Here is a 14,548-nt window from a genome sequence, read left to right as displayed (position 1 = left end):
ATCAAAAGTAGTGGGAGTTCCTACAATTCACCTGGATAAGGGAGATCAGATGAAAAATGGTGGCACCGGGTCTTTTGTCTTTGAAAAATTAAGACCTGTGGTCATATTAGCTGGGGGAATACTGAGAGTTGTGCAAACAAGTAACATTTCCAAGCCCCTATATTTTGTGTTTGGATGAACTAAAAAGTAATGTGAATTTTGGCCCTGAAAGAGTCTTACATAAGATCCTGACACGAAAGCTTTGAGCAATAACAGCTTGTCACTAAGAAGCCGGCGCATCCCCCTCAGCAAATGCCAAGTTGCTTATTCAGCCTTAGCCAGACAAATTATGCAGCTCCAGGGAGGGCAAGGAAAATGCTGAGTGAAGCCCTGTCTCCTACCCTGTCACTTGATCGACTATAATTAGCTTACCCAAATAAAAACATTCATAAATGATGAAGCAAAGCACCCTTTGTGATATTAATTATTCTAACTGGGGAAAGGGAGAGGGGCTGAAAGCTGCAGTCTGCTAATTAATTTTGGTAAACTAATGCCACTGAATTTAAAGGAACTGAAAATGATTATTGTTTGGCAAATCCATGCATTCCCAAGCTACTGCCAGCCACCCCAGACACCACTTGGAAATTGAAAGTGGACCACTTAATTTTAATTTATTCACTTATGGTTATTGTAGACCGCAGGATAACCAAAGTTCTTGGGAGTGGTTTACAAAATGGTTAAAATATGAAATATTTATCATCTTATGTTATTTGTTTTATATTTTTTTACCCTTTTTACCTGTTGTATGTTATGTGTGCACCCTGGAGTACCTTCTAAGCTGCCCCAAGTCCCTTCAAGGAGATGGTGGCAGGATATAAATAAAGAAGAAGATGATGATGATGATGATGATGATGATGATGATGATTATTATTCCTGGTCCGACTAAGGCAATGAAAACCCAAGCACATATACTGGTTTACTTCTCCATAAACCTCTTGACTTAGACTCAATCAACATCTAAGGCTGGATCCACACTTCCATATAATACAGTCTGAACCTGCATTATGTGGCCAATGTAGACCCATATAATGCAGTCCAATGCAGTTAAACTACATACACTGACTATTTATTTACTTACTTACTAACTTACTTACTTACTTACTTACTTACAGTATTTCTATGCTGCCTTTCTCAGCCCAAAGGCAACTCAAGGTGGCTTACAAATTGGCAGCAATTCAATGCCACAATAGTCATAAAACACAATTAAAAACATTTAGCACACATTATAAAAACCATGTAAAAATCATTAAAAACATATAATCACCAGTGACTTCCTGGTAACTCATATTCCAAAAGCATTGTCTAAGCCATTCCATGTTCACTCTTTCCTGGTTCTGTATTCACCTATTACGCTGCGTTTCCAAAGGCTTGTTCAAAGAGCCAGGATTTTACTTTTTTTTCGAAATGTCAGTAGGAAGGGGGCCAATCTAATATCCCTGGGGAGGGAGTCCCATAACTGAGGGACCACCACTGAGAAGGCCCTCTCTCTCACCTGCGACGAAGGCGGGATTGAGAGCAGGGCCTTCCCAGAAGATCTTAAGTTCCTAGCTGATTCATAAGGAGAGATATGTTTGGACAGGTAACCTGGGCCAGAACCGATTAGAGCTATAAGCATCCAATCCTGTCTCATCTTGGAAACTAAGCAGAGTCAGTTCTTGAGGCCATCAATGGATACTAAGTGCTGTAGCCTATATTTTAGATAAAAGAAATATCCAAACCACCCTTGCCTAAGGGCGCATTTGCACCGTGGAATTAATGAAGCTTGAGATCATTTTTAACAGTCATGGTTGAATGCAATGAAGTCATGGAAGTTACAGTTTGGTGAGGCACTGGCACTTGTTGGCAGAGAAAGTTCAAGCCCTTGTAAACCCCCTTTTAAAGCTACAACTCCCAGGATTCCAAAGAATTGAGCTAAAGTGGTAGTTAAAGTGGCATCAAACTGGATTGATTCTACAGTGCAAATGCACTCTAAGAAAGCCTTATGACAGGGAACTTGAAGGCACACACACCCCATACTCTGCAGCTGGTGTTTGCTCAGCAGTTGTCTGATGCTCAAAAGGGCTGCTTAGTTGACATGCCTTGGTCAAAGAGATACTCCCCACCCCCAGACACTTGTGCCACCCTAGCAACTGTGGACACAGATAGGGAAACACAAAGATTAAAATATCCCCCAAAGAAGTGCAATGAAGCAGGGCAGAGTTACACAGAGATTCACAACCAACCTCTGACAACTATAATTATCCAAACACGACACGGAGGCAGGAACTCCAACCAAGCAGCCTCCAGGAATGTTCTGATGCGTCTGTAGTATGAATTAATGTGTAAAATGGAAACTTGTGATGCATTCAGCAGCTGCTATGATTGCTGAAGTAGATATATTTAGAACGATATCCTGGTGACACCCTTAGTACCATATATACTAATGAGAAGTCGACCTCATGCATAAGTCAAGGGCAAGTTTGTGGGCCACAATTGTGGATTTTTATATCACTTGTGGATAAGTCAAGCTTCATTCCAGAGAGAAAGGAAAGCACCATTTTCACCATTTTCTTGCCCAGGCATTAAAATAGATCAGAAGCAACACCACAATGGAGAGAATAAAAGGGGTGAGTGCTTCTTTTAGGTTCTCCTGGATGGATTAGTTTTTGCCTTTCACCACTCTACCCACAGAAAGGATTGGTTCTTTTTCTTTCTTTCTTTCTTTTTTTGATAGAGTGCATACTTATATTGATTTATGGACAAGTCAGCCCAGGTTTTCAGAATAGATGGTTTGACTAAAATTTCAGATCATGAATATGTATAATAGTTAAGAAAAAGCAAAGAGACCTTGACTTTTTTTTAATGTCAGGAGTGACTTGAGAAGCTGCAAGTCGCTTCTGGTGTGAGAAAATTGACCATCTGCAAAGAAACTTTGCCCAGGGGATGCCCAGATATTTTAACATCCTGTGGGAGGCTTATCTCATGTCTCTGCATGAGAAGTTGGAGCTGACAGATGGGAGCTCACCTCACTCCCCAGATTCAAACAAGGGATTAACCCATTTTGCCACCGGGGGCTCCCACCTACACTGACGTATACTCTTGTGGCCACATGCAATGTTATTCTCATTGTTGCTCTAAAACCTATTTTAAAAAAACAGATGCCTAGTGATGCCAAATGCCAGTGGCATGTCTCCATCTAGGTCTACAATAAGTGTAAAGACTTCCAGACACACTGGCCTGTGTTTCTTATTTTAGCAATAACTATTTCTTATATACCACACTCTTTGCCAAGCCTATGAATATTCTCACTATGGAAACATATGTGGACACTTGATACCTGAAAACTTCAGTCAGCCGAATTGGACTCAGTTTCTGCCTAAAAAAGTCAAGAAAGCAAAGTCTATTGTTGGATACAGTCTCTTGCTTTAAAAATCTATGCTACACTTAATCAGAATTTCATTTAAATAACTTTGTAGTAGAGTCAATCATTTAACCATATGAACCACTTTGCGGTACAGCCAATCAGTCATTTTGTCTTCAATAATGTACAAAAAATAGTTTGTTTTCAGGTTTGGGAAATCTTTCCTAATCGTAGAAACCAGTGGTCCTCCAGTGCAACTTGATGCTCAACTAGCATACATACTGGCATTGCCCTAATATGTCAGAGAGGTTGCTGCTGTTTCTATCCCTTCTTTCTCTTTCCTTGCCTCCGCCACACATGCAAGTGTGGAGAAGAGCAAACCTCAGACCATCTATTACAATGCAGTCTGACCCCTGCCACATGAACAATGGAGGATCTCATTATAGCAACACCGGAGGCACTCCAAGTGGCCAGCTACTGGTCAAATGACATTTAATATAATGCCAAGTTTTTAAACTTTGTATTTTTTTAAACTACATTACAACTGTACCCTTGGTTTGCTTCTGATATGATAAATAAATGCCTCTTCATACATTTTCCCTTTCCCTTTCTCTTCTTTCCTTCCCACCCCAACCCTCTCTTACTTATTTCTCTATTCCCTTCCTCCCTTCCTTCTCCTCCCTCCCTCCCTCCCTCCCTCCCTCCCTCCCTCCCTCCCTTTCTCACTCACTCATCCTTTTTCCTTCTCCAACTCTGAGAGGACCAACCTCACAATCTCTCCATGGCTCTCATGGAAGCTCGTCCCCTCCCTCCCTCCTTCCTTCTTTCCATACATATATGCCACCTTTCTTTCCCAGAGGGTCACTTCACCTAGCAACATCCTTGGTGGAATAAATCCATATACATACATTGACTTTTATTTATATAGATCTCTGCCTGCAGTTGAGCCTACAGTTGTACTGGATGACCTATGGCAGATCTGCACTACTTGCAGCGCTCCAGGTGTTTTGAACTTCAACTCCCAGAATTCTTGGCCATTGGACAAGCTGGCTAGAGCTTCTGGGAGTTGGAGGTCCAAATATCTGGAGGGCCACAAGTTGTGCAAGCCTAACTTGGGGATTTCTAGAGGAATCTCTCTCTAGGAGTCTCTAGGTCTTCCAGCACAACTACAGTGGAAGTTGGTCATACAGTCACATGGGAGGATCTAGAGATAATAATAAAATCCCCAAAAGTTAAAACACCAAATCTGGAGAGTCAAGTATAGTCATGAAAGGAATCAATCATGCAGTTTTTGCTTACTCTTCTTTAAAGGAACCCACATAAATTTCCAAGGACTCCAATTTCACCTCTAGATGGGAACAGAATCTGACATATCAGAGCTGGTGTGAGCTATGCATCCACAGCTCTGCCTAACTGTACTTACGACTTGTCTCTTCGGCAGGCCCGCCTCTGAGGACTGGCTTGTCTTCTGCGGGGAGACAAGGACTTTCCTCGTGACCTCTGCTTGACTGGTGAATGGGCACTTGCGGGCTTCAAAATCTGCAAGAGGACAATTAGTTAGATAAGAAAAGTTTTCCTTTGTAATGGCTTTCATTTTCCAGATAAAAGATATAATGCATGGTTGACGAGCCTTACAATAAGTCATGAAATATTTGCATTTTATAAACCTCCACAGTAATGTTTTGAATACTTAGAATCCATACTTGTATATTGCAGAATGGCTTCCAGAATTCCCTGAAGAAAAGAGGGTTGGGGGATTCTACAAGTTTTACTGTAGTCCAAAAAAGTAACATTTCCAAATGAAAACTGGGACAAGCATGCCAAAGCAACATTAGAAGACAGTCAAGATGGCAGAAGTAATCCAACTGAATTGAATCATTTTATTCTAATTGTGCTATTGCACAATGAAATTAAATGCCTTCCCTAGCACGCGCCACAAAACAACATACCTATCCCTCCAAAGTTCTTACAAAAAGGGCAACCAATGATTCCCTGTGCAAAAGTGGTGACCCTTTGGAGCGCCTTCCTATCTGCCACTGTGCAGTTACCAAACCATGTGCAGATGCAGTAGGTTATTATACTCTCTATAGCACAGCGCTAGAAAGCTACCAGTGGTTTTTCATTCAGTTGTTGGTTCTTTAGAAGTCTCAGGTAGTACCATCTCTGCTGGGCCTTCTTCACCAACACCACCATATGAGTGCCCCCAAGTCAGATCCTCCTTCACAGTGACACTTAGGTACTTAAAACTGGCCACTTGCTCCACTTGGTCTCCATTTATGACCAAGGGCTGGATTTCTGGTCTGTTCATTCTATAGTCCACTATAAGTATCTTGGTCTTATTGATGTTAAGAACCAGTTAATTGTCCCTGTACCACGAGAGCAGTCGATCCACCTCATCCCAACAGGCAGATTCATCTCCTTCAGAGATAAGCCCCACCATGGTTGTATCATCTGCGAATTTGGTAATGATATTGCTATGGTGGACAGGGGTACAATCATAGGTGTACAAAGTGTAAAGCAGAGGACTCAGCACATAGCCCTGTGGTGTCCCAGTGTTGAGAGTGAGAGCTGACGAGGTATGATTACCTAATCTAACCCTCTGGGAACATCCAGAAAAGAAGTCCATAATCCAGGAACAGATTGAATATGTCAGTCCTAGATCCATAAATGTAAACACCAGTCTATGTGGGAGAACTGTACTAAACACTGAACTATAGTCTGTCAAAAGCATCTTTACATAGTTCCCCCATCATTCCAGGTGGGCCAGAACAATGAGGCATCATATGCAATTTAGGGGAGGCTTGTTTTCACCTGAACCTACTGGGGAAAATAAGACTCACCTCTTCCTCTCCTTACTGCTGAATTAACAGAGTGTGAAGTATTTGTACGTTTTGTAATAAGTTTACACCAACTGAAGTAAACTAAGGACAAATGAAGAAAGTGAGAAAGAGAGTGTAACTGGGACACTTGAAAAAGTAGGATGATAGAGGATTAATATGCTAAACTGGGACAGTTGGAACTAGGTATGATGCTAATCTGCTGCTGCCACTCCTATAACTGCATCTCTTCCAAAGATCAACACCACTCCCTGCCTAATCCCCCAACACTACTGTTGCCACCTGCTTAGCCTTTGCCTTACCTGAGAGTGAGACAGAAAGTAAACAAACCCTGTGGAGATCAACACCATTTTCCATAGAGCTGGACAGTCCCGTATACAAGGCTCTCATAGGTCATACCTTAGAGCCACACCTAGTAGCAGAGTACCATGACTATATGGACCGCATCAGATAGACTTCTGGCTCCATTTCCATGCACTTTGGAAATAGAGCCCCACGGGAGTCCCACAGAGGTCATCACATGGCATAAGGCCACTTCCACAGCACACAGAAATGGAGCCAGAAGTCCATCTGGCAAGGTCCATAGAGCCTACAAGGTGTGGCTCTAAGGTATGACCTCTGTGGAAAACGGTGTTTAACCTGAGAGAACATCTTTCTAGGGTAAGTCCTCTAGTATGACTCTATGGTTAATGCCTGCCAGGCACTAATTACAGAACCACACTTGAAGACCTTGGTGTTCTCTATGGGAATCTAGGTCTAGCAAAACTCAATAGAGTCAATGTCCAGTGGAAACTGAATACAGAATTGCATGGGAAGCCCTACAGCAGAGGTTTCTAAACTTTTCATGGTGGTGACATGCTTTTTAGACATGCATCTTTTTACGACACGGTGATTCAAATTTACTGGCAATGTGTGTGTATCATATAATTTTTGCTGTACAAATGGAGTTTGAATTTTTTCCATAGCACTTATGTACTTATGATTCTTGTGTAGTTTTCTCTAGAGCCGCTCCATGTGGTTCATCACAACCATAATTCTCAACAGATTTTTTTCTTAATTAGAAACTTACCTATGTTAGTGCCAATTACTGCAACTCAATCAACTAACTGTGCAAATTATAAAAGTTATAACAGTACCTACACTTGAACAGCACCAGCCTTTCTTTGTGGGGTGCGGGCATTTTTCACACAACACACCTAGGGACTACAGGCAACACATTAGTGTGTCCTGACACACAGTACAGAAAGCTCTGACCTAGGGGATTTCCGGAGAGAACATTTAAATCAAATTTGTGAATAACCATAACTATGAAAGTCAAACTCACAAATCTGAAGAGCCAACTGTACATGACATGATTTAACTAGGACTCTCCACATCCCATCAAATAAATGAAACATACCTTCATTCTCATATCCCTGGCATATTTCTCCAACTCCTTCCTGATCTCAGAGCGCATCATCTTTGACATGTTGAGCACCAACTGCCTCCACTCGATGGGCTGAAAGCTGTGTGGCTCATGAGGGACGTACAATCCAATTTTCACTTTCTTCACCGAGTGCAAGTACCTTTTATAAGACTCTTCAAATTCAAAGATGAGGTCACTGAGAGTTCGGTAGATCAACGGTTTGTCCATCAACTCTGATCTTCGGCTCATGCCCAGCGATCCGTATCGGCCATTGAAATAAATTCCAAGCACCACATGATGAAAATTGTTCCCTGAGAAATGGGATTTAAAGCTGATTGGGAATCGTTCCACGGAAGGCTGCCCATTAGTTAAATATCTGGCAAGGCTGAAGTCAAGGCAACGACACATGAAGATTTGCAAGGGAAGGAAACGTTTCCTATGATGAGCACGATAGTAAAAAAGAATTTAACAATGTATTAAATTGTAAAGTAATAACATCAAACAAATCTAACTATAATGCTTTCCAAAATTATCGCTCTCCACCTTCAGCAATCAACTCTTCAACAAGAATTCAGGGACAATTTCATCCTAGATTGTATGTGTTTCCTCCACCACAGACATCCCAATGTTTCTTATTCTCTCCATTGGTGTGGAATTTGCAAGATCCTGCCCAGTGCCTCTCCCTTAAGCCTTTCCTATTCTTTTCAACTCTGTCTGCACAATAAACAGAGCAGAACTAATCAGCAACTAAACATACTGGAGGAATTTGGGGGATTGACTCCACATGATGTAAATTGTAGTTTACCCTGCATCAAGTCAGAGCACTGTGACCCCCTACTGACAATGGACCTGGGCCACATTTGGCACACAGAACGCCCATAACTTAAGAAAAATACTGGCGAGGTTTGGGGGAATTCACCTTGATTTATAGCCATTGTAGGTACTGGGATTTATAGTTCACCTGCAATCAAACAGCACTTTGGATCCCACCAACAATGGCCCTGGACCTAATTTGGCACACAGAACCACCATAATCAACTGAAAATACTGGAGGAGTTTGGGGGAAACAGATCTTCATTTTTGGAAGTTGTAATTTACTTACATCCGGAGACACTGTGACCACCACCAGTGATGGATCTGGACCAAACTTGGCACAAAGAACCCCTATGACCAACTGAACCTACTGGAGGGATTTGAGGGGAATGACCCACCATGGTGGGAGCAGTAGTTTATCCTTCAGTCAGAGATAACACTGAACTCCACCAATTATATATCTAGAGCAAACTTACCCAACATGACAAACTTTAACTATTGATGGAGCTTCAGGGGGTTAACCTGGCATGATGTGAGCTGTAGTTCACCCACAATCTTATGCATTTTGTAAAATAAAAAATGACTTTTTAAAAATAACACTGGGTACCCAAGCAATAATTTAATAAAACTAGTATGCCTCCTTGCAGTTTAGTTTTTCAAGTAGCAGCTGCAGTTCTTTGAGGAACATTAAGATAAGTTAATGTAAAACCCAAATCACAGCTACTGCTCAATGTCTATTGTGTTTCTTTTCTATGTAACTGACTCCAAGGTCTTCCATCCCTTTTGTTAGCTTCTATCAATATTTTCATGCAGTGAAATTGAATTGCTCCCCGAAATACAAAAGAGTTGTAACTTCCTTTGATGCTCTCTGATAAGCTTATACAGCTGTTCCCTGTTCCCAGCTGCCCTCCTCTGCCACAGGTCACTAAGGCACTGCAATTTAATCTCATTAGCGCTAAGAGGGAGAGAAAAAGTCCGTTAGAGGAAAGCCTTGCATACTATCACATTCCACAGAAACAAGGGCTGGGGAAGGAAACCTGACATATGAAGCTCTGTAACCAAATGCAAGCCAGTTGCTTTAGGACATTCCTTTTCTTTTCTAGGAACATGCACCTGTGTATTTTTAAAAGCTGTACAACAGGCATCATCGCAACATGGAAAGCACATCTCAATATTGCATGTATGAGATGCAGCATGGAATCATTCTTTAAAGGTGAATCATCTGACAGTGCAATCCTATGCATAACAATTCAGAAATATGTATTGTCGAAGGCTTTCATGGCTGGAATCACTAGGTTCTTGTGGGTTTTTTCGGGCTATATGGCCATGTTCTAGAGGCATTTTCTCCTGACATTTCGCCTGCATCTATGGCAAGCATCCTCAGAGGTAGTGAGGTCACCTCAGAGGCCACTACCTCTGAGGATGCTTGCCATAGATGCAGGTGAAACGTTAGGAGAAAATGCCTCTAGAACATGGCCATATAGCCCAAAAAAACCCACAAGAACCTAATTCAGAAATATATTCAATTACTGTAAATGGAAACTCAGGATGCTGACACCACTTACTATCATGGCTCAATGCTATTGCATCTGGGGAAATGTAATCTGGTAAGACACCAGCACTCTTTGGCAGAAGAGGCTAAAAAGCTTGTAAAACTACATGAACCATGGCAGTTAAAGTGGTATCAAATGACATTAATTCTACTGTGTAGATGCACCCTTACTCCCAGGTGAGTGGGTATAGGCTCACATGCTTTTAAAAAATCCTACCCCGATTAAGATATTTTAGATTTATAGGCATGTATGGTGCCTCAATCTCTCATTCACAGATGTGCCTTAAGTAGAAGCTGACTTGACAGCAAAAAAACCCAACAAATCTCCATAAGGAATGCTTATGTTAAGCTCTGATAATGTCTTCCTCTACTAACACAGCCTTGAACAGTTCAGTGAATTTCCTAAAGTCATAAAGCTATATTTCAGAGGCATCTAGACCAAAAAGAGAGTGCAGTAAAATATAATATGACATACAGATTACAGAAATGATTTTTTTTTAAAAACTTGCTAAAGCTGGCAGTGCGAGCTGTCAAGCAACCCAATTAAAATGACTTCTCACTAATCTGCTCCACACTAGGGAAGTTCATTAACTAAATTTTATTTTTTTGGATTGGGTCTGTCCTAAATGCAAAAAACACCAAAACCTGCCAGTTCACAGAAGTTAGCATGACCCATATTATATTCCAGAGTAGGAATCGGGCTTAAGAAGCTCAGTTATGGTTTCAACATTCAGAAAGCTGTCTTTTTGATTGCTGGCTGGATTGTAAATAACCACTGGCCTAGTCCCCTGTGGTGAAAGCACACTTTTTCAGATGAGCAATGCCTATACTAGAAGAGAGATGGGGCTTTCAAACACACTTTCAGGCTTTTAATATGCCAGCAATGCCTAGTTTGATTAAGTATTGCCCGAAAAGTGAAATCCACTAAAGGCACTAGATCATGTTTGAGAATTGAAGTTAAACAGTACTGGAACAGCAACAAAAAGCCCACTATAAGGTTCAGATATGTGAATGACACCTTCACCATTTGGAGCCATGGAGAAGAACGACTCAACAAGTTCAAGTACATGATGGTGCCATACAACACATAAAATGCAATACATCAACATACAAAATCAAAAACACAGTTACATAAAGCCAGTCATATAAAATTAATGAAAGTAAACTTTATTAAAGGATGGTTGCCAAGTACTCGATGATGGTGATGACGATGATGATGTTTATTTATACCCCACTTTTCTCTTTTGTTCAAGACACAAAGCACCAGGCCTTGTCTGATCTTGGAACCTAAGTAGGGTCAGCACTGGTTAGTACTGAATGGGAACCCACCAATGAATACCAAGTGCTGAAGTCTGTATTTCAAAGCAAGGAACTAGCAAAACTACATCTGGGTATTCATAGAATCATAGAATCAAAGAGTTGGAAGAGACCTCATGGGCCATCCAGTCTAACCCCATACTACCAAGAAGCAGGAATATTGCATTCAAATCACCCCTGACAGATGCCTATTCCTTGCCTAAGAAAACCCTATGGAAGTCATGGGGTCACCATAAGTAAATAAATAAGTGATTTGAAGGTAGACATACTCACACAGAGTCACACTTTTCAGAATAATATATGTAAGAAAATAAACATCTGATCTTAATTCTTGCTTTCCTGCTATGTTATTTTTTTTAGAAAAATGTGTTGACATTTTTGAAAAGACTATGGATTGACATAAAGTTTCCTTACATTGTTTTCAAAGTGTGTATGGAAAAAGAGTCCCACTTCCAGCAATCAACATTTGTACGTCAACTTACCTTTGACTAGTATTACTAAGCATTCAGTTACCACTTCAGTAACCTTTTAAGAGACTTAACAACAATCGTATACATAAAAGGATACATCCCCAGGATAACTGCTTCAAGGCATTTGATAGGTAATGATTCCCTGGTCATTTCTTTTGCCGATTCCATTAACCTAAGAAAATAAGGGAGGAAGAGAAAGCTGAACGAATTATTTGGAGCCGAGAATTATTTTTCTGAAAGTTGCTGTCGCATCCAGTCATTGAGGGTTTTGTATCTATCTTCCATGGAAAAAAGAGATCGTGGGTCATAGCAAGTCCTATTGAAATAAACAAATTATCTCCCAAATTACTATAGACACCTCCTGGAAGACCTAGAAAATTTCTAGAGATATCCTATGAAGGAATTTGCTAGGTCCTTTAGGCCAGGGCCACTCTACAGGAACTTCAAATGGAAGCGTAACATAGAATCATCTGGTGGATGTAAAAAATCCTTAAAAGGACATAGTTTGTTGGATGTGGTTATGTGAAATCACAAGTTCCAGTCCTGTAGATATACAAGAAAACACGGGGAAAATGGCATATACACGTTTATTTAGCAGAATGACAGAGAGAGAGAAAATGTTTTCCACATTGTTTCCCCCGCTTAATCCAGCATTGGATGACTGCATAATTACACAAATATAATAGAGGTGGGTTGCTGTGAGTTTTCTGGGCTGTCTGGCCATGTTTCAGAAGCATTCTCTCCCCATGTTTCATCCACATCTATGGCAGGCATCCTCAGAGACAGGAAGCAGCCAGGCTTTGAAGCTGTCATTATGATTGGTTTCTATGTTTTGTGTATATTGTTCATATGCTTTGATGTTTTATACTTTATTGCTATGTTGTTTATTTTATTGCAATTTGTATTTTTGTATTGTAATTTGTTGTTCAGGCTTGGCCCCATGTAAGCTGCTCCGAGTCCCCATTGGGGGAGATGGTGGCAGGGTATAAATAAAGTTTATTATAATATTATTATTATTCAATGCTAATCAAGTTGGCCAATTGAAACATTCACACTTGCCTCAAACAGTTCTTTCTCCCACCCTGGACATTCCACAGATATTAAACCCCACTTGTCTAGTTTCCAACAGACCTCACAACCTCTGAGGATACCCTCCATAGATGTGGACGAAGCGTTAGGAGAAAATGCTTCTGGAACACTGTCATACAGCCTGGAAAACTCACCGCAACCCAGTGATTCCAGCCATGAAAGCCTTGTCAAACATATAATAGAGGTGGTGTTTTCAAGTTGGATGGGAAGATAGTATCTTACATTTTCTGTGCTGAGTGGGGAATGTATGTCTTGAATTTCTCTGCAAGCCTTCTTGGATGTGCAAAATTGTGGGAAATCTGTGCTGTAGCTATGTCTAGTCTGTTGTAGTGTTTATGCTTTTATATTTGATTTAAACATGAACATTATTGGGGGTTACAGAAGATCCTCAATGGAAGGGGCAAAAAAAAAAGATCATAGTCCTCTAGATATTCCAGCCCCTTAACATTCAGAATTTTTCAGCATCCATTACTTAGAGACTTTTTCAAAGCAGCAGAGTGAACAATAGAGTGGCTGTTTCAATAAGGCAGTCATATGCTTCTTGTTGATTGCCCTTGCTAACCATCAAATTGTTGCATTCTAGGCTAGTTGTACAAGGGAGTCACAAGGGAGTCATCTATAGCACAGCCCAACAAAAATATTCTTAGTGTCTTGGCTTCCTGGAGATATTTGGGGCACTGATTTTGAAAATGGCATTGAATAGACCACGTCAGCTCTAGTTTCTTTGTTATCATTATTTTCTATGGGTGAGCAGATTAAGACTGGTAAATGGCATATACTCTATATCTCAAAAACTAGAACTAATAAATAGGGGGAAACTCATGCCATTTTTAGAACCAGCATAGATCAAACATACATAGAACCAGGATTAATAGGATTAATGTTTGGGGCACGGTTCAGCCTACCTTCAGAAAAGATGATATGAGCCCCCCTGGGGAGATACGATGGGTTACAAATAAAGTATTCTAATTTTTATTCTTATTCTTATTATTACACTAATTATATTCCGCCCTTCTTACAGCATTTACATACATAGGCAAACATTCAATGTATTTATAATCACATACAATGAGACACACAAACACAAACAAAGGCAGAGGCTTCTCATTTCATTTCCAGCTTCTGGAGGCAGTGCTCATCTCTGGCTCTGAAGAAGTGCTTTCTCCATCTTCAAGCCAAGGAGCCTGCTCTGTCACCTCCTGGTTGTGTCCCCGGAAAGATTGCTTGGAACCTCTCTTGGTCTTTTCCCGCCGAAACGGTACCTATTTATCTACTCACATTTGCATGTTTTCGAACTGCTAGGTTGGAAGGAACTGGAGATAACAGTCAGGAGCTCACCCTGTCTCACAGATTCGAACTGCCGACCTTCAGATCAGCAGTTCAGCCAACCTTCAGGTCAGCAGTTCAGCAGCACAAGGGTTTAACTGATTGCGCCACTGCGGCCACTACAGAAATATTATTATTGCCTCAGGGAGTTAATAATAATAATAATAATAATAATAATAATAATAATAAGCTTTATTTATCTCCCCAAGGGGACTCAGGGTGGCTTACAAAAATATAAAATGCAGTGGCAAACATTTGATGCCAGTGAAATATATAACAAATTAAAAAAACAGCTTAACTATATGTGACATAATACAATTCACTCATATTAAATCCATTAAAACTCTTAAAATCTGACTA

The 14,548-nt window shown here is 40.6% G+C and overlaps 1 protein-coding gene across 3 annotated transcripts in view; it reads right to left on the bottom strand.

Annotated features, from left to right (window-relative positions):
- The window catches only part of VASH2 (vasohibin 2), a 48,260-nt gene that overhangs the window by 9,990 nt on the left and 23,722 nt on the right, over window positions 1-14,548 (bottom strand). For 2 of the 3 annotated variants that reach the window (XM_060754298.2, XM_067463716.1), the window contains exons 5-8: window positions 11,871-11,945; window positions 7,616-7,997; window positions 4,803-4,918; window positions 3,356-3,394 (exon numbers count right to left, since the gene is read on the bottom strand). In XM_060754298.2, coding sequence (XP_060610281.2) covers window positions 3,356-3,394; window positions 4,803-4,918; window positions 7,616-7,997; window positions 11,871-11,945 — 612 coding nt within the window. The remainder of the gene's footprint in view (window positions 1-3,355; window positions 3,395-4,802; window positions 4,919-7,615; window positions 7,998-11,870; window positions 11,946-14,548) is intronic. The other variant, XM_060754299.2, reaches the window with a different exon arrangement.

This window comes from Anolis sagrei, chromosome 1 (genome assembly GCF_037176765.1).
Source record: "Anolis sagrei isolate rAnoSag1 chromosome 1, rAnoSag1.mat, whole genome shotgun sequence".
Classification (NCBI taxonomy): Eukaryota; Metazoa; Chordata; class Lepidosauria; order Squamata; family Dactyloidae; genus Anolis; species Anolis sagrei.
This window is presented reverse-complemented; position numbering and strand designations above follow the sequence as displayed.